This window comes from Salvelinus sp. IW2-2015, linkage group LG4q.1:29 (genome assembly GCF_002910315.2).
Source record: "Salvelinus sp. IW2-2015 linkage group LG4q.1:29, ASM291031v2, whole genome shotgun sequence".
Classification (NCBI taxonomy): Eukaryota; Metazoa; Chordata; class Actinopteri; order Salmoniformes; family Salmonidae; genus Salvelinus; species Salvelinus sp. IW2-2015.
Window position 1 is genome coordinate 77,910,116 of NC_036842.1, and position 24,570 is coordinate 77,934,685.

General features: G+C 44.1%; 1 protein-coding gene across 6 annotated transcripts in view; it reads right to left on the reverse strand.

Annotated features, from left to right (window-relative positions):
• Positions 1 to 6,371: 6,371 nt before the first annotated feature.
• The window catches only part of LOC111962582 (tripartite motif-containing protein 44), a 112,409-nt gene continuing 94,210 nt past the window's right edge, over positions 6,372 to 24,570 (reverse strand). For 5 of the 6 annotated variants that reach the window (XM_070443140.1, XM_023985749.2, XM_023985747.2 and 2 more), the window contains one exon: positions 6,372 to 7,649. In XM_070443140.1, the coding sequence (XP_070299241.1) occupies positions 7,641 to 7,649 (9 nt within the window). In that variant the 3' untranslated portion in view covers positions 6,372 to 7,640. The remainder of the gene's footprint in view (positions 7,650 to 24,570) is intronic. The other variant, XM_023985750.2, reaches the window with a different exon arrangement.

Here is a 24,570-nt window from a genome sequence, read left to right on the forward strand (position 1 = left end):
ATTAAATAGAAACGTATTTTGACTTGTTTTAACAAAGTTTAGCAGTAGCTTTTTKGATTCCTTTCTCTGCATGTTGAACGAGTGGATTACTCAAATCGATGGCGCCAACTAAACAGACTTTTAAGGATAGAAAAAAASTATTTTGGTGTAGGGCGCCGTCCTCAAACAATCGCATGGCATGCTTTTGCTGTAAAGCCTACTGTAAATCGGACAGTGCAGTTAGATTAACAAGAATTTAAGCTTTAATAACCTCTTGACACTACAGGGGGTGCTGTTTCAACTTGGACATTTATCGGTTCCCAAATTACAGACTGCTTACGTAACTCCAATTCTTGCGCTACTAATATGCAGTTATTATTTATGGAATGAAACAACTCTAGTTTATAAAACCGTATTGAAATTGATGTGCTGTGGGTGAACTCTTTCTGCAGCGACAATCCATGACAGGAATGCGAAGGTCTGAACGAGGCTTCTGTTCTCAGATCAGTTTAAGCTCTGTATGTATCCTATAGGTCAGAACATGAACTGCACCCGCCTTTCCCTGCGATGTAGTAACCATGAGGAAGTGGAATGCAGTGTCTAAGTAGTTTCTCAGAGTTATAAAAGCCAAGAACTGAAGTGCGGTATCTCTTTTGTCGTTCGTCATGCCGCATAGAGCAACGGACCTCAGATGATTTTGCAAACCGTCAGTTATCGGCCTTAGCTATATCGTGCTGTAGTTAATTTTAAACCGAGTTATATCAGTTTATGCGAGTATAATTGCTATATTTCGGAATTCCTTAGTATTGCGTTGTTGGGGATTTTGGGATGTTGTTGCCGTACATAGCTTATGTTGGCTGCTCAATTCCGAAGTTGAAGCGGTGTTAACAGCACGATTCTTTTGGACAAAGGACACCTGTCCCAAGATTTGATGGAAGTCGTCCAAATAAGAACTATTTATGAGGTTTCATTGTTTTTGTGGAAAATGTAAAGCGCACTTTTGTCCGCCGTAGTTGCGGCTCTAGTCTGCTGTATAAGACATGTGTAAGTTCTAGTAACGTTTAATGTTAAAAATCTTAACTTCAGCGGGTTGCATTAATACCTAATGCACTTTTTGTGCTGTCAGGCCTGTATTTTTTGTTCATCATCTAATCGGTAAATAATCGTAACTAGGTGCTTTCCAAGTGGGCCGGCCAGAATGCTGACTGTTGCACTGGATCGACATTGTATAACAACGATTTTGTGCTGCTTAAATATGCACATTTGTCGAACAAAACCTATATGCTTGGCTGTAATATGATTTACAGGATGTATCTGACGAAGTATTATCAGGTTAGTCAAATAGTTATATATCTTTTGCTGTATTGTTAGATCAGCTAACCTGTGCTGTGGTAAATTTGCTTGTGTTTCTGGCGTTTGTGGCTTAAGCTAATATCTGCTATTTGATGTTTTCGCTGTAAACACTTAAAAAATTGACCATACTTGTGCTGGATTCACAAGATGTTGGGCTTTCCTATGTTGCTGCGACGCCTTGCATGTATTTTTCAGAATGGTTTTAACGAATGAGATAGATCTAAGGTATTTGAGTTGGTACTTGTAATTATTCTGCAGCTCGCCTATTTCAGAATTGCAGCTGCAACTGTAGAACTGTGATTTATCAACTGGAATATGCATTTTTCTAAAAAACATTGCCTTGATAAACTATGTATCAGATCTGATCATTATTGAATTTGTTTTTGGTGACATGGGATTTTTATATCTGTTATTGCTTTGTCCGAGATTAGGTTGGGCTTACTTGATGGCGGTAAAAAATGGTGGAGTAAAAAAGTGTGTCTTGCTAGTAGGTTTGCGTGCTAATAGATATTTAACTATTGTGTTCCTTCCCTGGGTAAACATTTTAAAAATCAGATGATGGGCTGGATTACAAGACTGTAGTACTTTATTGGTGTCTTGAAATTGTGATTAATGATATTGATTGCTAAGTTATTAGTACTTGTGACGCTATTGCTAGGCTTTATGCTAGTCAGCTTTTTTACTGTGGGGGTGCTTCCGGTATCCGGGATATTGTGGAGGACATTAGAGGTGTTAACGATATAGACACTTGTATGGTACTACAATGTTTAATATCCATCATTTTGTCAGATTTAAGAACTTTACGTAGAAAGCACACCATGGCAATAATCTAGAGGCGCTCCCAGGATTTAACATGTTGGAATCAAACAGAATACGGAAATTACCATCTAAATATTCCTTATTTGATTTTTCTTCATCAGAATGCCAGTGCAAGGACCTAGTTCCAACAATAATCTCTGTTTTGTTCGTATGTGCCATTATTATGTCCAAGTTAGCTAATTCTGCTACGATGTGTTAGTACTACGGTGTCAATCAAGCTCGCGCAGATGCAGGCAAAGTTGTACGAACTTCAAAAAAGTTATATTAAAAGTCGATATAAAACTGGTTCAAACTTAGTAGAGAATCATCTTCAGGATTTGTTATCATATCTATCATATACGTTCCCAAACCGGAGAGCATTCTTTTCAGTCTCTATCAGTAATGGAACGCATGGCGATATCATGAGGAAAGTGCGGTGACCAAGAACTGGCACTACTGCCGACCACCTGACTCAAACACCTCCCATCCGGATCCCACAACACAGCATAAGCTTCATTCCACGTTCTATCTGACTGTTACATCTAGTGGAAGGCGTAGGAAGTGCAAACAATCCATATATTACAGGGAATTGAAAGGCCGATGACTTTAACATCCACCACTCTCAGACATTCTCACTTCCTGTTTGGATTTTTTCTCAGGTGTTTGCTTGCCCATATGAGTTCTGGTATACTCACAGACATCATTCAAACAGTTTTTGGAAACTTCAGAGTGTTTTTAATATCCAATAGTAATAATAATATGCATATATATAGCATCTGGGACAGTAGGAGGGCATTTCACTATGGGCACGCAATTCATCCAAAGTGAATATTGCTGCCCCCTATATCAAAGAAGTTAAGACAAGTGTTCTTTTAATTATATGTAACAACATGTACACTTTCTCAAAGTTAGTATGATGAGATATCCTCTCTATTTGACCGTGGCTCTTGCCAATTTCTCTCGGATATTTTGGAGGCATTTCTGAACATGCACCCCAATGTAAACCGAATCTGTGATATAAATCATGCGACCATCAAACTTCAAAACAATAAACATAACCACCAACTTGTCTATAGATGTGGTAACGATGATGTCTCTTATGAGTCTCATACTAGCAGCACAAAGGATCCGATCAAAGTTGTTAGTGTATTAATTTTTCTCTAATTTCTGTCTTTTGTGACTACTATCTTTTGCTGGGGAAATRGCTGTGTTTTTCTGTGGCTATGTACTGAGCTAACATAATCGTTTGGTGTGCTTTCGCCGTAAGTCCTTTTTGAAATCAGACATGTTGGCTGGATTCACAACATGTGTAGCTTTAATTTGGTGTCTTTCATGTGTGATTTCATGAAAGATTGATTTTTATAGTAATATATTTGAATTTGGCGCGCTACATTTTTTCTGGCTTTTGGCCAAGTGAGAYGCTACCGTCCCACATATCCCAGAGAAGTTAATGGCTGTATTATAGTGACTATTGTGTTGATTATGATGAAAATGCTATTATAAACATTCTTATACAGAATGTTTTATGTTTCTGTCCCTAAAAGCATAGTATGCCTGTAACTCAATGCACTGCTTTTTAAATGGATTAATTGCGAATAACTAGATAACTACTTAAAATTAATCGCAATTAATTATTGTAATAGTTTGACAACCCTAATTCAAACTAATCACTATTGTATCCAAGCTTCTCAGTGTTCAACAACACGTGAATAATGTTACTGTTTTGATATTCAGCCTCTCCTTTAATTAAAAATGGTTGTTGCATTCTGAACAATTGGTGAATTGATGCTGTAGGAAAAAGGACTTCATTGTCTGTAGTAGCAGGGTTCAAGAGCAAAAGGAATGCAGGGTGGAATCCTGCTGTTGATCCTTATCTCCCGAGAATGTGAATATGTGTGTGTGTGTGTGTGTGTGTCTGCTCAAGGGGGCTGGGGAAAGGTGAATCGGAAAGTGCATTTACCCTGAGACAGGCAATACATTCTCTTCACCTGTGAGGCACTATGCAATCTAGGCAGGGGTGGGTCTCCTCAAATGTGTGGCTCCTATCTTAGACAGGCCATCACGCACGCGCAAACACAAATGTGCAGCCGCATATTGAAAAGTGCAGCCATACAACCAGGTTTGAGCCTCTTGCAGTGTGTGGTCTGAACATTGAACATAATTACCATTTCCTCCTGCTACTCAAGGCTTGATGCCAATAAGCAGAATCATTAAAGCATGTCATAGTGGGAAGGTGGGCGTCTGAGCTGCTCTGCTACTCTGAAACCACAGCCTACAGACGTTTTTAAATGACATAGAGAGACAAAGGGTCTATTAAACACAGTAATTAAAGCCACCCGCTCTAGCATCACCATCACGTAGCTAATTTAATCTTAATAATTAATTATTGTCAATACAAACACACATATTCTCTATTTTGCCTATCGGGACGACGGAGGTCTAACGGATGTGTGTGTGTTTGTGTGTGAGTGTGTGTATCTGTGCCGGTGTGTGTATCCGTGTGTGTGTTTGTGTGCAGGCGTGCATGTTTAGCTAGGTGAGCCCAGCCTGGGAGAACAGGTATAATTGGGTGTGGAAAAAAGGGAACCTTTTGGTCTCTCTCGCTAAATTAGATCAGACTATCTTCTCCTCTCCATTTCCCCCTCAGGCCTGTTATTATTGCTTTGATCACGTCGGAATCTACGATCGAGGAAACACGTATGACAGGCTAATGATTACGTGTTGAAAACAGCCCTCCTTTGATAGCATGAAAACCCCTCTCCCTCTATGCATTTTCTCTGGCCAAAATCTATTTAGCAGAGGAAAAAAGTCCCCACTAAAAGGGTTTGAGTGCTTTGGTCCACTGACACTCAGCAGTGGTTTAGCCAGGCCTGGGGATCAATGCCTCCTACAGTAAGTCATTAAGGCCCATTATTTCTATAAAGGGAAACAGGTGAGGAGAGAGAATGCAGAACTGCATACACTCCGGCTCCAGCTAACCATAACCAATTGTTAAATGAGTTTCTAGCCGTCGATATCTCAACGCAAAGACATTGGGAGGTCTGCTGAGACAGCAGCACCACACTTAATGGAGCGTTCCATCTCCGCTTGAAAGCAGGTGTGAATCCGCAGTGCATGCTGCACCCCGATTATGTGGAGGCATAAAAAGGAAAGTTGGGGGAGCGGAAGATGAGACAGTGTTTTTGATTACGTCTGAGGGGATGAGAGTGGTTCCTTCTTGGCGAGGTCTAAGGGAATCTCTCCCTGGCTGTTGACTGCATTTAAAAGGTGCTAGCTGTTAGAAGACAGAATTTAAGAGGACCTCTCCTTCTCCCCTTTCCTCCATTCACCCAACCCCATCGGAATGAAACGGTGCCATGAATCTTGAAAAAGGAAAGACTGAAATATACTCCCTTCCTCACCCAGCTCATCTACTCCTCCCTCCCTCCCAACGTTTGCTTGTAAGGTGGCGAAAAGGAATGGCCCTCACATATGCTGCAATAGTTTATGTGTCGGGGGGCTAGGGTCAGTCTGTAATATCTGGAGTATTTCTCCTGTCTTATCCGGTGTCCTGTGTAAATTTAAGTAAGCTCCCTCTAATTATCTCTCTCTCCCTCTCCCTCCCGGAGGACCTGAGCCCTGGGACCATGCCTCAGGACTACCTGGCCTGATGACTCCTTGCTGTCCCCAGTCCACCTGGTCATGCTGCTGTTACAATTTCAACTGTTCTGCCTGTGGCTATGGAACCCTGASCTGTTCACCGGACGTGCTACTTTGTCCTGGACCTGCTGTTTTCGACTCACTCTACCGCACTTGCGGTCTCTAACTCTGAATGCTCGCCTATGAAAAGCCAACTGACATTTACTCCTGAGGTGTTGCAGCCTCTACAACCACTGTGGTTATTATTATTTGACCTTGCTGGTCATCTATGAACGTTTGCACATCTTGGCCATGTACTGTTATAATCTCCACCCAGCACAGCCAGAAGAGTACTGGCCACCACTCAGAGCCTGGTACCTCTCTAGGTTTCTTCCTAGGTTCTTGCCTTTCTAGGGAGTTTTTCCTAGCCACTGTGCTTCTACATCTGCATTGCTTGCTGTTTGGGATTTTAGGCTGGGTTTCTGTACAGCACTTTGTGACATCGGCCGATGTAAAAAGGGCTTTATAAATCCATTTGATTGATATGGGACTGGAAAACACCTCTTCACAGGACTCAGCTTGTGTAACACATTACTAAGGGAGACAATAGGCTTCTGAAACCATTATCTGTAATTTAATTTATTAATTAATTTAAGGCAACAACAAAAATTAAAACATTGTCAAACATTATTGTCTTGAATATTTTCCTTTCACCCTCTTTACTCTTACCATTATTGCTGAATAGAAACAATCAATGCATCTCTTTCTAGAAATCATTATATGACTGCTACAAAATAACATGATCCATTGGGTAGGGCTGAGTCCTGTTCACAACTCAAGTCATATTGATTAGGTCAACGGTCACCTTCTCCTTTAACATTAAGACGTCTCTAGATCATATCACAAACAAAACACACACACACACACACACCCTCTGTATGTGAATATTGAAAGACATGATGGAGTATGACATAGTACTGCGTGAAGTTAGTCATCAGGAGTCAGGACTGTACTGTCTGTGCAGATTGTCTCGGGGTAATGAGGCGTGGTATTAGAGAATGCTGACACTGCACAGAGGACTATTACATACAGGCAAAATACACTTTGATTTTCACCTAGCATGTACTCCGCAGCTCTCACAAATTAATAATGTGTCAATGCTTCATCTGATGATGGATCTGACAAACACACACACAAGAGGAGGGTGTGGGGAGAATTTGAAGGAGAGGTAGAATAAGAAGAGGAGAGGAGATGAGAGGTGAGTGCTAGGTTGTGTTTATACGTCAAGGAAGATTTTTGAGACACCTGTAATACATATCCCTTTAGAGTATAAAACAGGAACACCCACCTTGTACTGTACATTCTATATTCCTCCTCTGATCTAAGTCCTGTCACCAGTCAACTTTTCTATTTTCAAGACTGCTTGTCAAAACATAATATACAAAAKAAATTAAAGTAAAGCACAGCGTGTCACATTCARGATTTCATGTTCTATTCCTGACCTCAGCTGGGTTTTAGCAGGCACTCAGCCACTACGCWTTCCTACCCACAGTCCTCTCTAAGCCAAGCTCACCAGCCAAGGATCTGATTGGGTGTGAAAACTGAGCCTGACGGAAATTGATTGCATGGATGTCATGCTCCTCAATTAAAATAGTTATTGTAGTTTTAAAAGTTCTGAAAGCAATAAGATCCATTTTGTTACACCACCAGCAGCCTTCTTCAAGGTCACTCCAACGTCAGCAGACATGAAGAGGAAAGGAGACTCTCTCTAGTGTTGGTCTCCTGGACAGAGGTAGGAGGAGAGAGAGGAGTGGGAGGTGATTTGTCAGGGGGCGTGTCCCATTGAGGATCCGGATCTGCCCTCTCCGTAGTCCCTGGGGTCTCGTCTCGGCTCAGGGAGTCTGATGGAACRAGACACACAAGAACATCTTCGTGAGAAGAAAATCTCTCTCTCTTTCTCACACACACACAAACACACACAGAYGCACAAACTACATGTCACCAATCAAATCTTAATTTTGACATTTTGTATAGAAATCTTTCTACTTAGTGGCTGTCGAGTGACGCAGATAAAGTGATTGCCAAATTGGTGGAGCCTGTAGCAATCAGATAGAGTGTAATAGATTCCATTCCACTGGGGACAGGCTGCACTAATCATATCCCTTAATTGGACAACGTTCTGAGGGTGATAGAACGACAGAACCGAGAGAGAAGGGAGAGGAAAAATACATAGTTCTCCCCTCCTGCTCTCATCCTCCTCCTCTCATCCCTCCTCTTACGTCTCCCCGTCCTCCCTGAGAGAGAGAGAAGACAAGAAACAGACATACTCCTCCTCACGTCTGCACACTTATCCTCCTATTTTTCTCTATATCCTTTCCTCCCTTCCTTCTACCTACTTCCTACTCTTCCCCCTCAAACGTTTTATATCCCCACTCTGCTAACTGATCTTTCTCTGTACTTCTAACCATTCTCTCTTCCTACCCCCTTTCCCCTCCGAAAGACCACATCTCTGCTGGCGCTTACTCTGTCTGATTCCAAACATCCCTCTCTCCCCTCTCTCTCCTATCCTCTCTTGTTGGGATCTGGTCAAAGAGCCTATCCTCTGTTCTCACTTCTTTTAACAACCTGTACCACGCATTCCTCTGTCCTTCCTCCCTCTCCTGCTCCCCAACCTTAGACTGAGGTGCTGTCTCTGGCAGCAGAGCACCACATCCATTAACCAGGAGCAGGCATGCAGCTATCTCTGAGCCCTACTAAAGCCCACCTTTCTCGTGTGTGTGTGTGTGTGTGTGTGTGTGTTGTGTGTGTGTGTGTGTGTGTGTGTGTGTGTGTGTGTGTGTGTGTGTGTGTTGTGTGTGTGTGTGTGTGTGTGTGTGTGTGTGTGTGATGTGGTGTGTTTGTTGGTTGCCTCGTAGAACAGTGTGTGTATGTATATGTGAGTGCACATGTGAGTTTGCTCTGCAGTGTTTGTGTATGTTCTGTTATGTGTATGTGCATACTTCTCTTCTGGCTGCAGATACAAAGACCTCTGGTTCTGCACCTCAACACACCTCTCAGCCAACAAGGGCACCTCATCAAAGAGTAGACACTCAAACAAACACACATATGCACACGCACACACAGACACACACACACACCATTCCCCCATGCCTGACATGAGGGGGAGAAGCTGAGTTAAGGGAGAAACTCAGAAAGGCTTTTTTGTGTTAGGCAACTTCATCTTTTATCTCCAGTCAACCAAAAAGTCTCCCTGCTGTTTGACATAATTACAAATATATTTACATGGCTCCCCTACGTTGATAAATGAACTATTTCTATTGCAATTGTCCTGGCTCAGCCCTAGGAGCCACGGATGTAATAACTTATACAGTATATTCTACCCCACCCGCAGGAGAGGCCATTTTGTCTAGAGAGAAAGAGAGAAAGCAGGGATAGAGTTAACATGGAAGAAATGTCAGAATAAAGAGATAAATATTCCCTACAAGGTTAGAATACCTCTTTCTTTTTACCTGTCTCTCTCTGTTTCTCTGGAAATGCACACATGCACATGCACGCATACTTCCCCATCGTCTCTCTCTCTCTTTCTCTCCAGCTCTCTCCACCACCTCTCCATCTCTCCCTCCGCTCTGCCCTGGTTAGAACAGTCGAGTTGTGGGGAAATGCTATCTTAAAGAGGACTTCCGGGTTCTTACCAGCCATTTCTTATTTATGGGCTTTAATGTAGTCGATGCATTATTGATCACAGCCAATCATTTCCTCCTCCCCTTGCTTGTGACCGTGGCCCATGGATAGGGGGCAGGCTGAGCTGAAAAGCCCAATGTGGAGGTCACTGCAGATTCTGGGGTTGGGACAGTCCTGGGGCTTCTGGGTGATGGACGGAGAGATGGGGTCTAARTGGATGGGGTCGGATGTGTATCTTGTGTGAGTGTGAGAGACAACGCTGAGAGAGAGAGAGTGCTGTGGGGGGAAAAAATTGCTGAAAGTGTCAAATGTCTCCAAATCGTACTAATATCCACTGACTGGTTAAATTGGAAATGCCTAGCCAGTCACCCCTAAAACGAACCCATCACTCATTTTGGAAAACTTTAGGTGCCCTGCGAGGAACCAGAGAGTAGGATCAAGCACCATGTTGCCGACACACTTTTCTCTCTCTGTTCTTTTTCTGGCGTCGTTGCTGAGGTCTATAGAGACAGACAGAGAGGGAATGAGGGAGGGAGAGATGCAGAGAGGGAGGAGGGGAGCGAGCTGTGCCCTGATTGAGTTTGAATTCCCTGCTCTTGGCCTAGAAACGCAGGGCTTCTAAGTCATCTTCCGGAAATGCGCCCATCACGCTCCAGCCTTGCCTCCTCAATCTTGTCACAAGTGTAGAGAGGAGTAGGCAGGATGCAGTCGCAGGTTTAGAACTACTGAGATAAATTAAAGCACCATATAGAAAAGCGGGACGAAACMCAAAGTGCAAAATAATAAAGTACTCATGAAAAACTAGGAGAGATTCCTCTCAGGAAAACAAGCAACATATACRATGACTGAGTATATATACAGTGACAGAGTGGGGGTTTGGAACCAGGTGTGTGTGTAATGATGACGAGACAAGTCCGGGGTTGATGAGTGAAGGGCGTTTGCCAGCAACAGGTTCGGCAGCAAATAGCACGACTTCCACCGAAGGTAGTCCCTCTCCCTGTTCAGGCGGCGCTCGGCGGTCGGCGTCGCCGGCCTACTAGCCATCACCGATCCTTTTTTCCTTTTCTGTTTGTTTTGTCTTTGGTTCTTTCACACCTGGTTTCATTTGCCTTAATTTCTGTGTGTATATATTTACCCTGTTGCCTGCCTAGGTTTGTGCAGGATTGTTTTATTTTGTGATGTAGCTCGGTGAGGTTGTGCCCATTTTTTTTGTTTCACGCATTAAATAAGAGTGTGTTATTTAGGAGCTTTGTTAGTTCCTCCTTGCGTGAGGAACGGGTGTCTCTGTTGTCGATGGCGTTTGACTTTTGGATTGTGCCATACCTGTATTTGKTGGACTTGCCTATTAAAAGTACGCATCTCAGACATCTCTGCTCTCCTGCGCCTGACTCCTTCACCTACCTCCTAACGCAACATTGTCACAGGCGACGCCTGAGCTGGACAGGAGGGTGAACCAAAGCGAAGGCTGGTGTGACAGTACACTCCGATCCTCTGGGTCATGCACCCGGGACAACGCATCGGCCTTGACGTTCTTAGATCCCGGGCGGGAGGAGAGGGTAAAGTCAAACCTGGCGAAGAATAGGGCCCACTTGGCCTGACGCAGGTTCAGCCTCGCTGCTCGAATATACTCTAGGTTCCGGTGTTCCGTCCAAACCAGGAATGGGTGTTGACCACACTCCAGCTAGTGCCACCATGTTTTCAGCGCCTTCTTGACGGCCAGCAACTCACGATCCCCCCATGTCGTAATTCCGCTCCGGGGGAGACAGCTTCCATGAGTAGAAGGCACATAGATGGAGTTTAGGTGGCGATCCAGTGCGTTGGGAGAGAACAGCCTCTACTCCAACCTCGGAGGCGTCTACCTCCACKAAGAAGGGAAGAGACGGGTCAGGATGAGCCAGAACAGGTGCGTTCGTAAAACGTTCCTTTAGCGCACGGAAGGCTTCATTGTCCTCCTCAGTCCAGTGCAGCTGTCATGAACCTCCATTCAGGAGAGAGGTGAGAGGGGCCACCCCTGTGCTGAAACCCCAAATAAAGCACCTGAAATAATTGGCAAAACCTAGGAAGCGCTGCACCGCCTTTATGTTGGATGGAACAGGCCACGATCATACTGCACTGACCCTCTGCTCATCCATCTCCACTCCCGCGTTGGATATCCGATAGCCCAGGAAGGAGACCTACTGCTGGAARAAAAGGCACTTCTCCACCTTGGCGTACAAACGATACCCTATCAGCTTCTCCAAACGGACCTGACATGAGAGACATGTTGCTTGCATGTAGTGGCGTACACCAAGATGTCGTCTATGTACACCACTACACAGCGATCCAACATGTCTCTAAACACCTTGTTAATGAAGGATTGTAACACCAAGTGTGCATTTGTCAGGCCGTAGGGCATTACCCTGTATTCATAGTGCCCGGTGCTGAAGGCGGTCTTCCATTCATCCCCCTCTCTGATGTGCACCGGGTTGTAGGCACTGCATAARTCCAGTTTGGTAAAGTACTGAGCACCGTGCATCTGTTCGATCACAGTGGGTATGAGAGGCAGGGGATAACTGAATTTAACAGTTGCCTTATTCAGCGTCCGGTAATCGATACGGGGTAGAGACCTCCGTCCTTTTTCTTCAAGAAAGGAGGAGGCCGGAGGAGGCCGGAGAGGTGGACGGACGGAGGAATCCTTGGGCAAGTGCCTCCTCGACGTAGACCTCCATGGCTTTGGTCTCTGCATGCGAGAGACGGTAGATGTGCCCCCGCGGGAGGGTAGAACCAGGCAGTAGGTCGATAGTGCAGTCCCATGGGCGATGAGGGGGCAGGCATGTGGCACGAGTCTTCAAAAAAGCCACCTGTTGGTCCCGGTATTTCTCAGGGATAGGGACGTGGGTGGCCTGGTCCGGACTTTCCAAAGATGCGGCACAGATTGACACAGAGACACCTTCCCTGACACTCCTGCAACCAACCCAATAGCCTCCTCGCTGTCCACACTATCCTGGGGTTATGCAACTGTAACCAGGGGAAACCTAAAACTACGGGGTATGCAGGAGAGTCTAAGATGAGGAAAGTGATGCGTTCATGGTGGTTGTGAGCAACTGTGAGGGAAATGGGAATTGTGGTCTGGCACACCAGTCCTGTTCCTAGGGGACGGTTGCCTAGGGCATGGACTGGGATAGGGGGTTGTAAAGGGACTAGAGGAATGTGTAATGATAAGGCCACTGACTGGTCTAGGAAATTGCTTGCAGAACCTGAGTCCACTAGGGCAGGACTCAGTGGGGGGCCAGGATAGTCCGGGAAGGTGACAGGAAGGAGGACGGTCTGGGTGGACAGAGAAGATCAAGGCACGTCCACGCCTACCTGGGAAGGTGCAGGAGCGCTTCTTGGCCTGTCGCTTCCTCGCCTGGTTCTCCTTCTGGGACATGTGTTCCAGGGGTGGTCCGACTCCCCGCAAAAGGAGCAGAGACCCTGTTGATGCGTTGACGTTCCTCTGGGGAAGGTGCATTGTGCCCACTTCCATGAGCTCAGTCTCGCTGGAGGTTCCTGGGAGATACTCAACAGGCCAGCTCGGTCTGGATGTCCGCCTGTAGCCCGCAGCGGAAAATTATCAACAGGGCCTGGTCGTTCCATCCAGTGAACGCAGCTACCGTCCGGAAATCCAGAGCATACTCAGATGCTATCTTGGACCCCTGGTGCAGATGGAGGAGACGCTCATAGGACTGCAATTCTAGTCCGTCCCTTTCCCAGACTACGTGAGCCCACTCCAGAGCCGGGCCTGTCAGCACCGAGATCACCAAGGCCCCCTGGCCCTCTCGTAGGCCGTCCCGGCATAACGGGCAAGGTGGAGGTCCCACTGCAGGAGAAACCCCCTACAGTGAGCTGGCGTGCCATCAAACCGCTACGGGAGGGGCAGGTGGACGTTGCTGATTGGACTGGGTGATGTAAATGGTGGTGGGGTGGCTGGAACGACCACAGAGAGCTGGGAAGGTGGTGGTGTTGCCTGCAGGTGGCGTACGGTCCGGAGCACCTTGTCCATGGCAGTCCCGATGTGCTCCAGGCACGAGTCGTGGTACAGGCGCTTCACTCCGATAGCGGAGAGGTTGGGATGTCCTGCTGCTTCCTGTTCTGTTGGGTCTGTCATTCTGTCACAAATGCAGAGAGAAGTAGGCAGGAGGCAGTCGCAGGTTTAGAACTACTGAGATTTATAACCTCACTAGGGTATGTGGGACGGTAGCGTCMCACCTCGTCAACAGCCAGTGAAACTGCAGGGCGCCAAATTCAAAACAACAGAAATCCCATAATTTAAAGTCCTCAAACATACAAGTATTTTACACCATTTTAAAGATACACTTGTTGGAAATCCAGCCAAAGTGTCCGATTTCAAAAAGGTTTTACGACGAAAGCACCACAAACGATTATGTTAGGTTAGAGTCAAGTCACAGAAAAAGACAGCCATTTTTCCAGCCAAAGAGAGGAGTAACAAAAAGCAGAAATAGAGATAAAATGTATCACTAACCTTTGATGATCTTCATCAGATGACACTCATAGGACTTCATGTTCAAATTTATATCCAAAAATCAGAGTTTAGGCGGGATGCTACAGTTTCACTTGGCAAAAAGCCAGAGAAAATGCAGAGCGCCAAATTCAAATGAATTACTATAAAAATTACTATGAAAATCTAACTTTCATTAAATCACACATGAAAGATACCAAATTAAAGCTACACTGGTTGTGATTCCAGCCAACATGTCAGAATTCAAATAGGCTTTTCGGCRAAAGCAAACGATGCTATTATCTCAGGATAGCACCATTGTAAACACAGAGAGAAGCATATTTCGACCCTGCAGGCGCGACACAAAACRCAGAAATAAAAATATAATTCATGCCTTACCTTTGACGAGCTTCTGTTGTTGGCACTCCAATATGTCCCATAAACATCACAAATGGTCCTTTTCTTCGATTAATTCCGTCGATATATATCCAAAATGTCAATTTATTTGGCGTGTTTGATCCAGAAAAACACCGGTTCCAAATTGTGAAACGTGACTACAAAATATCTCAAAGGTTACCTATAAACTTTGCCAAAAAATTTCAAACTACTTTTGTAATACAACTTTAGGTATTTTTTTATGTAAATAATCGATAAAATTGAAGACGGGATGRTCTGTGTTCAATACAGGATTAAAACCAACTGTAGCTAGCTTTCTGGTCACGCGCTTCTAACAAACAGGACACTTCGAGTGACCCTCCTTCAAGATGGCCGTACTTCTTCATTACACAAAGGAATAACCTCAACCAATTTCTAAAGACTGTTGASATCCAGTGGAAGCGGTAGGAACTGCAAGAAGGTCCCTTAGAAATCTGGTTTCCCAATGAAACTCATTGAAAAGAGAGTGACCTCAACAAAAAAAATCTGAATGGTTTGTCCTCGGGGTTTCGCCTGCTAAATAAGTTCTGTTATACTCACAGACATGATTCAAACAGTTTTAGAAACTTCAGAGTGTTTTCTATCCAAATCTACTAATAATATGCATATCTTATCTTCTGGGGATGAGTAGCTRGCAGTTGAATTTGGGCATGCTTTTCATCCAAAATTCCCGAATGCTGCACCCTACCCAAGAGAAGTTAAGGAGAAGTGGATCTAACATTCCATGTATAACACTTGATCTTTGATCAACATTTATTATGAGTATTTCTGGAAATTGTTGTGGCTCTCTGCAAAATCACTGGATGTTTTTGGAACTACTGAACATAACGCGCCAATGTATACTGAGATTTTTTKATATAAATATGAACTTTACCGAACAAAACATACATGTATCGTGTAACATGAAGTCCTATGAGTGTCATCTGATGAAGATCATCAAAGGTTAGTGATTAATTTTATCTTTATTTCTGCTTTTTGTGACTTCTGTCTTTGGCTGGAAAAATGGCTGTGTTTTTCTGTGATTTGGCGGTGACCTAACATAATCGTTTGTGGTGCTTCGCTGTAAAGCCTTTTTGAAATCGGACACTGTGGTGGGATTAACAACAAGATTAAATTTAATATGGTATAAGATACTTGTATGTTTGAGGAATTTAAATTATGAGATTTCTGTTGTTTGAATTTGGCGCCCTGCACATTCACTGGCTGTTGTCATATCGGTCCCGTTAACGGGATTGCAGCTATAAGAAGTTTTAACACCACAAACAGCTCTGAGACATGGACCGACCGAGAGGGAAAGTGGTAGAAGGAAGGAGAAAGGGAGAGAGAGAGAGAGAATGAGAGAAAGTATGAGTGATGAAGAATGAGTGCGGGTTAGCAAGAGAACAAGAAAAGAAACAGTTAGTCCACCCACATAAAATAACTAAAGTTTACTATAGAATATTACAGTACTTACTATAACATGTTGTAGTAAACTGTAGTATACTGTAGAATACTATACTACACACTGTAGTATCCCCAATCATGTGTAGTATTTAGTATATAATTTTGTAGTATACTGTAGTAAATACTACAGAATTGTCCACGATAACACTGCAGTCCGCAAAAACACTATATTTTTTAAACTATAGTAAATACTACATTATTCAATTTGCATATACCCTGCCCATTCCCCTCCCCCATATCCCAATTTGTGCAACCCATAACTGAGAAACTTACATGCCAAGTATATGTCATATTGTGTTCCCTACAGAAGCCCTGAACTCTCCATTCAGAACCCAGTCCTACCTACAGGCTATGGAACATTTGCTCTTTTATTCTTTCTCCAGTAGGTTTCCTCAAGGAGAAAGCCACCCACTTCTACATCAAAGATAATAAAACACTTTAGTAAATGTACCCCAAAACACTACAGTAAAAACGAAAGTCAGCAAAAACACTACAGTAAATCCTATCAGCGCTGCGGATTTTGCAACAAAGAGACAGAATCATGAGATCACTTGTTTTGGTACTGCCCTTATGTAGCTTGTTTTTGGTCRCAGGTTCAGGAATGACTGAAGAATTGCAACATTTACCTGGAGCTAATTCTGCAAATAGCACTCCTGGGTGTGTCTTAATCCATTATATAACACTCTTAGCAAAAMAAATTATCTGTAGAAACTATGAGAATAGAAAGCTTTTCGAACTTTTCTAAAACATCACAGCACAGTTGAAAAAAGATGGCAATTAGAAATCAAAATTGGATGACCTTCAGAGATAAATGGGAGGGGTTGAGGGTAGCTGAAGCGATTAAAAAACAGTAAATTCAACAGTATACTGCAGTAAATACTACAGTATTCACTATTGTGTTTTTGCAGACTTCAGAGGCACTATAGTATTTTTTACATTGGGCAGATGGCGGTCCCTTGTGGAAAACRAAAGCAGGGGTATGATGGGTAATTTGACTTATCACAGCGAACGCTCCACTGGGTCTAATTGACCATTGTCCTGCAGGACACCATCTCTCTTTTCATCTCTCGGTCTCTCTCTCTTCCTTTCTCTGTCTCTCTTTCTCTCTCCTTTCCTCTCTCTTCCACTCACCATCCCAATCTCTCTCTCTTTTCTGGTTAATGTCAGTAGATCAGTCCTCCACCATTCATCCGACAGCTGTTCTGTGGAAAATGTGTAATTTAGAAATGGCCCCTGCTCATCCACCTGTCCCTGGGAAACCCTGTGCCAGTCCCCAGCACTTTGTACTGCAATCATCCTACCATGGAGAATATCAGCTGGGGATGAAGTGTGATGAGAAGAAATGCAGAGTGGAAGGAGTGGATGGAGGGAGTGAAGGATGGAGGGAATGAGTGAGAGAGAGACATGGAAAGGTGGAGAGGAAGAGAAAAAAAGATCACAGCTTCACATGAAGCCTGGGGAGGAAATGGATTCTCTGTCAGAGTGATTCAGAGGAAGCAGGAGGAACTGCAATAATGTAAATTGGAGATTGTGTGTGTGTGTGTGTGTCTGTGTCAGCGCGTAGAGTTTCATATGTTGAAAGGGAAGAGAGGATTTTGTAAATGTATGCTTCCACCACATCGCCTCTAGATAAGAGCTGTGAATAGCTATTCAGTAAGTGGATCTTTCTACATACAGCTGTTATTGACGTTGGAGTGTCTATTATAAACTGAAGCGGCTTGCTGAGGCAACCTTCCCCGACCTGACAGGGAGTGAACACCTGCCGCCCAGTCCACTCACTCACTCATCATCATCTCACTCTTCACTTCACAGCAGCCACCACACATACACATACTGTATACACACACACGCACCCACGCACACACCCACTAAAATAGAGACAAAGACAGAACAGAAGGCCTAATAAAGCTGTGAAACAAAGCCGCAGAGGGAAAAAAGACATGAGTAGAGGTACTACTCCATGATAAAGGAGATATCAGCGCAAACCATTCAGAGCGTTGCTTGACATAATTCCCAGAACATTCTTTTCAACAATTCCTTTGATAAAGCTATCTGAAGACTGAGTTGCAGTAGAGAGAGAGAAAAAACAAAAAGCTATCTAGCCACCAATCACATCCTGAATCTACAAGGAGAGTCTCAGAAACATGACCCTAGGCTTCAGCGGTGATTAGGGTCTGGTTTCAATGACGGACACTTTTGGCAACTTCAATAAGGGTAAAAAAAATACATCTGGGGTGGGTCCTCTTCAGACAGACAGGGTTGAGGAGCCCTGCTCTATGCCAACTGACGTTCTATTACTACAGACATGTTCAGCTGGAACATTTGAAAATTGTGGGAGGCAACCCAGATGGGAGCCTGTCATATGATGTAACACATACAGTATCAGTCAAAAGTTTGGACACACCTACTCATTMAAGGGTTTTTCTTGATTTTACTATTTCCTACATTTAGGAATAGTAGTGAATACATCAAAACTAGGAAATAACACATATGGAATCACGTAGTAACAAAAAAAGTGTTAAACAAATAAAACATATATTTTATATTTCAGAGATTTCAAAGTAGCCACCCTTTACCTTGATGACAGCTTCGCACACTCTTGGCATTATCTCAACCATCTTCATGAGGTAGTCACCTGGAATGCATTTCAATTAACAGGTGTGCCTTGTTAAAAGTTAATTTGTGGAATTTCTCTCCTTCTTAATGTGTTTGAGCCAATCAGTTGTGTTGTGACAAGGTATCGGTGGTATACAGAAGATAGACCGATTTGGTAAAAGACCAAGTCCATATTATGACAAGAAAAGCTCAAATAAGCAAAGAGAAACGACAGTCCATCATTACTTTAAGACATGAAGGTCAGTCAATGCAGTTGCAAAAACCATCGAGCGTTACGATGAAACTGGCTCTCATGAGAACCGCCACAGGAAAGGAAGACCCAGAGTTACCTCTGCTGCAGAARATACGATCATTAGAGTTACCAGTATCAGAAATTGCATCCCAAATAAGTGCTTCACAGAGTTCAGTAMTGTTATATTTTAGATTTKTCGAAGTAGCCACCCTTTGCCTTGATGTCAGCTTTGGACACTCTTGGCATTCTCTCAACCAGCTTCACCTGGAATGCTTTTCCAACATTCTTGAAGGAGTTCCCACATATGCTGAGCACTTGTTGGCTGCTTTTCCTTCACTCTGCGGTCCAACTCATCCTAAACCATCTCAATTGGGTTGAGGCCGGGTGATTGTGGAGGCCAGGTCATCTGATGCAGCACTCCATCACTATCCTTCTTTGTCAAATAGCCCAGCCTGGAGGTGTTTTGGGTCATTGTCCTGTTGAAAAACAAATGATAGCCCAACTAAGCGCAAACCAGATGGGATAGCGTATCGCTGCAGAATGCTGTGGTAGCCATGCTGGTTAAGTGTGCCTTGAATTGTAAATAACAGTGTCACCAGCAAATGACCCCCACACTATCACACCTCCTGCTCCATAATTCACGGTGAGAACCACACATACAGAGATCATCCGTTCACCTACTCTGCGTCTCACAAAGACACAGCGGTTGGAACCAAAAATCTCAAATTGCTTGTGTTTCTTGGCCCAAGCAAGTCTCTTCTTCTTATTGATGTCCTTTAGTAGTGGTTTCTTTGCAGAAATTCGACCATGAAGGCCTGATTCACGCAGTCTCCCCTGAACAGTTGATGTTGAGATGTGTCTGTTACTTGAAATCTTTGAAGCATTTATTTGGGCTGCAATCTCAGGTGCAGTTAACTCTAATGAACTTATCCTCTGCAGCAGAAGTAACTCTGCGTCTCCCTTTCCTGTGGCGGTCCTCATGAGAGTCAGTTTCATCATAGCGCTTGGTTTTTGCGACTGCACTTGAAGAAACTTTAAAAGTTCTTGAAATGTTCCATATTGACTGACCTTCATGTCTTAAAGTAATGATGGACTGTAATTTCTCTTTGTCTTTTTGAGCTGTTCTTGACATAATATGGACTTGGTCTTTTACCAAATAGGGCTATCTTCTGTATACCATGCCACAACACAACTGATTGGCTCAAAAGCATTAAGAAGGAAAGAAATTCCACAAATGAACTTTGAACAAGGCACACCTGTTAATTGAAATGCATTCCAGGTGACTACCTCATGAAGCTGGTTGAGAGAATGCCAAGAGTGTGCAAAGCTGTCATCAAAGCAAMGGGTGGCTACTTCGAAGAATCTCAAATCTAAAAAATACTTTGATTAGTTTTAACACTTTTTTGGCTACTACATGATTCCATATGTGTTATTTCATAGTTGTGATGTCTTCACTATTATTCTACAATGTAGAAATTAGTAAAAATCAAGAAAAACCCTTGAATGAGTAGGTGTGTCCAAACTTTTGACTGGTACTGTAGATGTATACCAATCTATTTTACTAGCCATGTTATCACAGCAATATTGATACTGCTTTCCCTCATACATACATGTATACAGTACTGTACTGTTAATGGTGACTGAAGTCTATTCACTCACAGGGCCAGGAGAACATCTTCTCATAGGTAAATAATGCACCTATGATTACACTGGCACGGTGCGTGTAAGATATAATCTGTTCGCTACAGGCAGAGAAGCGGAGGGTGCTGCCGCTTCTTATAACCTGTAGTTTACATTGCAAGTGATTGATGTGAGCAAAACGCTGCTGAGTACAGTAGGGAAAGTATCCATATCTTTATCTTACTGATCCACAGCCTCCAGCGGCCCTGATTCCAGCTCATGTTCATGCATGCCATTACGTAAAAATGTACATTATAAAATTCACTGGATACTACCACTCACTTGCCCAAGAAGATATCCATGCAATCTACCCACCACGTGTAGCATACAATAGCCTGAATATGCCTCTGTGTGCTACCGGCTCTAAACCACAACGCTGGAACACATAAGGTCAGTGATGTGGAATTAAATCAAGCGTAGTTGATGTTCATCCAATCTGAATAATCATTGAGGAGATAGATTGTGTGTATTAGTAGCAGTGTTACAGCTGTTATCCACCAAGAGCCAATTTCCTGTGCGCGTCGACAATGTACACACCTGCCTTAATTGTTTACAGGAATGAACAAAGAGACATTCTGATAAGAGCATTAATCATGGTAAAGAGTCAATCTGACATAGGTTCATTTAGTGCTTTATCAATCACTGTTGCCACAGAGGCAATTGAGGAATTAATTGAGGAGAGTTGCATCGAGAAATGCTGCCGCCTGCGTAGGGCGAAGAAATAAAATCGCTCATTAATTAGTAATGTGAAATAAAAATTGGGGCTAAACAGAACGACACAAAGGGGCCTAGCGGCTCGGCAGGGAGGGATGTTTGTGTAGCACGTGTCACGTGGCTGATAATTCCCCCATAAAGCCATTCTTCACAGACATGTAAATAGACGATAAACAATTAGAGTACATCCTGGGCTGAGCCTGCGCCTGCCTCCTATACCACCTCCAGAGTCTTTAAAGTCCTATTAGCCGTCATTAGTTTCTAAAGAGCTTCCTATAGAAGAGGGGAGAGAGAAAAACAACATAAAAGTGGAGGCCTAGGTATAAAAAGAGGAGAAGGAGGAGAAACAGGAGAGAGAGAGAAGTCTCTAGTGGGAGCTATGGAACAGGCCTGAAAAGAAGATGCCATTCGTTTCATTCTCCTCCATCATTCTATCAGGGGCCAGATGGAGAAATGGAGCATATCAGTGCTTACAGTAATAATGTAGTTTAATGTAGACCAATGTGTCGGGATCCCCCAAGCAAGCAGCCTGCAGAACACACCAGACAGACAGGCAGGCAGGCAGGAAATAGGGAAGTGAAGGACCCAAAACAACCAAGGCCTTGCATAGTACTGGAGCCCTCTGTGTTCACGATGCACTATAAAGACTTGTCCCTAGAGTGTGCAATGCCGTTTGGTCCTGGGTTTCATTGGGACTGCATATGGGAACAGGGCCTGGAGTAGTATGGTATTGTACCACTCACCACCTCCCAGACGATGACTGTAAGTTGCATCCCAAATGGTACTCTATTCTCTATATAGTGCACTACTTTTGACCAGAGCCTCATGGACCCTGGTCAAGAGTACTGCACTATAAAGGGAATAGGGTACCATTTGGGACACAGCCGATGACTGTAGAGTGTAGAGTCCCACCCTATGTCAGAGGGTAATAGAGCAGAGGCTATAACCAGCTTGGACAAGTCACTCTTATGGAACTGCTGAGAGGTCACAGAACGGTCACACTGGGTTCTGGAACATTGTGGAAATGATAAGCTGTAGCACGTGGTTGAATGGAGAAAAAGTTTATTGGAGTGACGAGGGGGTCATGGGAATTCCAATGTGACCAAGTGCCGGTGTCGCAGCCCAATGCTGCCAACTGTGTTGTGGTGTGACCGTAGCATTTGATCACAACATTAACCATTTAGTTATAGCAGAGATGGACCTTGATTAGCTGAATCAGGTTTTTCGGAGAAGCACTGGAACAAAATCCTTCACACTCAGTTAGCGCTCCCTGAATGTGAGTGTTTGTGTGGGCTGCACACCTGAAATGGGTGGCAAAACGTGTCAGAAGAAAGTCTTATGCCAATCAGGAGTAAAATAAAGTATTTGGATCTTTCTGCGGTTAACTTTGACATTTCTAACGAGGAGAGCAGAGTTTGGAGGAATCTGTCTTTTCTCTCCAGTTTCTTGCCAAGGATCCAAACTTTAAACCAGGTTTATTTTCCTCATCTCAGTTGAAAAAGCCTCTTTCTTCACTACTGCTCTAAATATATCTTAAACTTCTCTCCAGAAAGTTGGAGATTCAAGGACAGCTGAGAAAAAAACAGCATGGAGATAAACTTGTATCTATCCCTCTATTAAACCACACCTCTGTTGTGCTGAGAAATCAATAGCTAACAGGGGATAAATAACAGTAAAACCATCCCCCATCCCCACACTCCCTCCTCCACTCCTCTTCTCTGTGCTTCTAAGAGCCATCAATCTTGCTCTACTAGAGCGGAACTCCCCCTGGTGTGATATGAATATCAGGCCCATGTGATGTATGTTATGAGATGTATAGGCGCCGGGCCATTATGAAGAGTGACTGGTCACAGCGCCCTCCCGCCCACAAACATGGCACGCACTTACTCACGCACTCACTCACTCACGCACGCACACACGCACTCACGCACACACACACAGAGAAAGGGTTAAGCAGACTGGCACATCTGACTGGCACAGATTACTGGCGCCACCACCATTGGAGAATCACCCAGGTGCCGAGGCAAGCTGTCCGGGTATGTTTCGGAATGCTGTCTGAGTGTGCTYTCTCGGCGCGATGTTATGGAAATCCCTTTCTCACCTTCTCTCCCTTCGTCAGAGATGGAGAGATGGCAGAGGCACATATGGTAGCAGAAAAGGAGGAGAGGGAGAGAGTGTGGCGGAGAAGTGACAGCCTGGCTATTAGGCAAAGCCTTCTGTCATGTGAACACTCCCCCCATACAAGTCCTGTCATCCACACATACATAGCCCTAGTCTGAAGGACACACAGGAAGCCTCTACCATCTTCTCTGCCTGCCTGTGTGCTGCTGTCAAAACGTTCTTCTCCTGATAAATGTCCCCTGTCCCTCAGTTCCACATGTCCTCTGATAAATATATATTTTTTAATCGACTGACAGAATTTGCCCTGAATACTAACCACTGGGGATATCATTGATTACATACCTTTTCATGTTTGAACATACAATCCGTGCCCTCATAATGAACCAGACAGAACAGAATAGAGCTGTGAGAATGTGTGTATGCCTGGTCCCWGTGTCTGTGGTTCCTGTAGTAGTAGCTGAGACAGGGACAGAAAGAGAAACATGCAGAGACACTGCCACTGGGGCCTGACAGCTCCACAGTGTTAGCTGCTAGCTGGATGACTAATAAACCTTTATGTGTGCTAATGCATCTTGTAAAGCGTCTGTCATAAAAGCATGCCAACTCCTGGAGTTAAACCCCCCGATGATATTTCAGGATAGCACTAGACAGAAGGCAATTGAAGTGTTTTGGGAAATCCAGTGGCCTGTCCATCCATGCCTGTTAGTAAAAACACACCCCTACTACCAGGACACAACCACATAAATACCTTCAGTGGAGGCTAGGGGGGAAACAACGACGCTGTCATTTAAATCAGTCCAAGTCCACAGCAACCAGAAAACATTCACATCTACAGTATAAAAACTACCACGATAACAACCTCCTTCTCACCTCACCTCAAACATGTCATTCAAAYGAAGAAAAACTAATCAGCAATCTGCCTCAACAGCCCCGCTCAATCCAAARCTGGAAAAAAACAACACACAAAGTGAAAATAGTAAAAAAGAAATAAGCTGTCTGGATGTTTGACTAGTGAGAGGATGTGTGCTATGTGGTGTGCATATTAACACAGCCTCTATAGCAGGGTAATTAAGAACTGGCTCCCTCCACTCGCTCTACTCCTCCCTGCCCCTACATTCCACTCAAGGTTGCCTTCTCCCTCCACCGCCGAATACTGATGCTGAGGTGGGAGGCAACACTATGCCACGGCAACACATAAATCGCCACTGTGACAGCGACTGTCGGGAGGCTGCTGAATTAAACATGCCATGACAATCGTCACGCTGTCCCTCTCTCTCTCTGGACGGAGGGAGGGAGGAAAGGAGAGGAGGGACAGACGTCTTTGGCCTTTCTACCCTGCTGAAGTGTGTGTTGTGATGTCACGCGATTCGGCGGGCCCCTGCCTGCAGTGGGACGGGAGTGGGGCTGCGGCTGGGGGATGAGG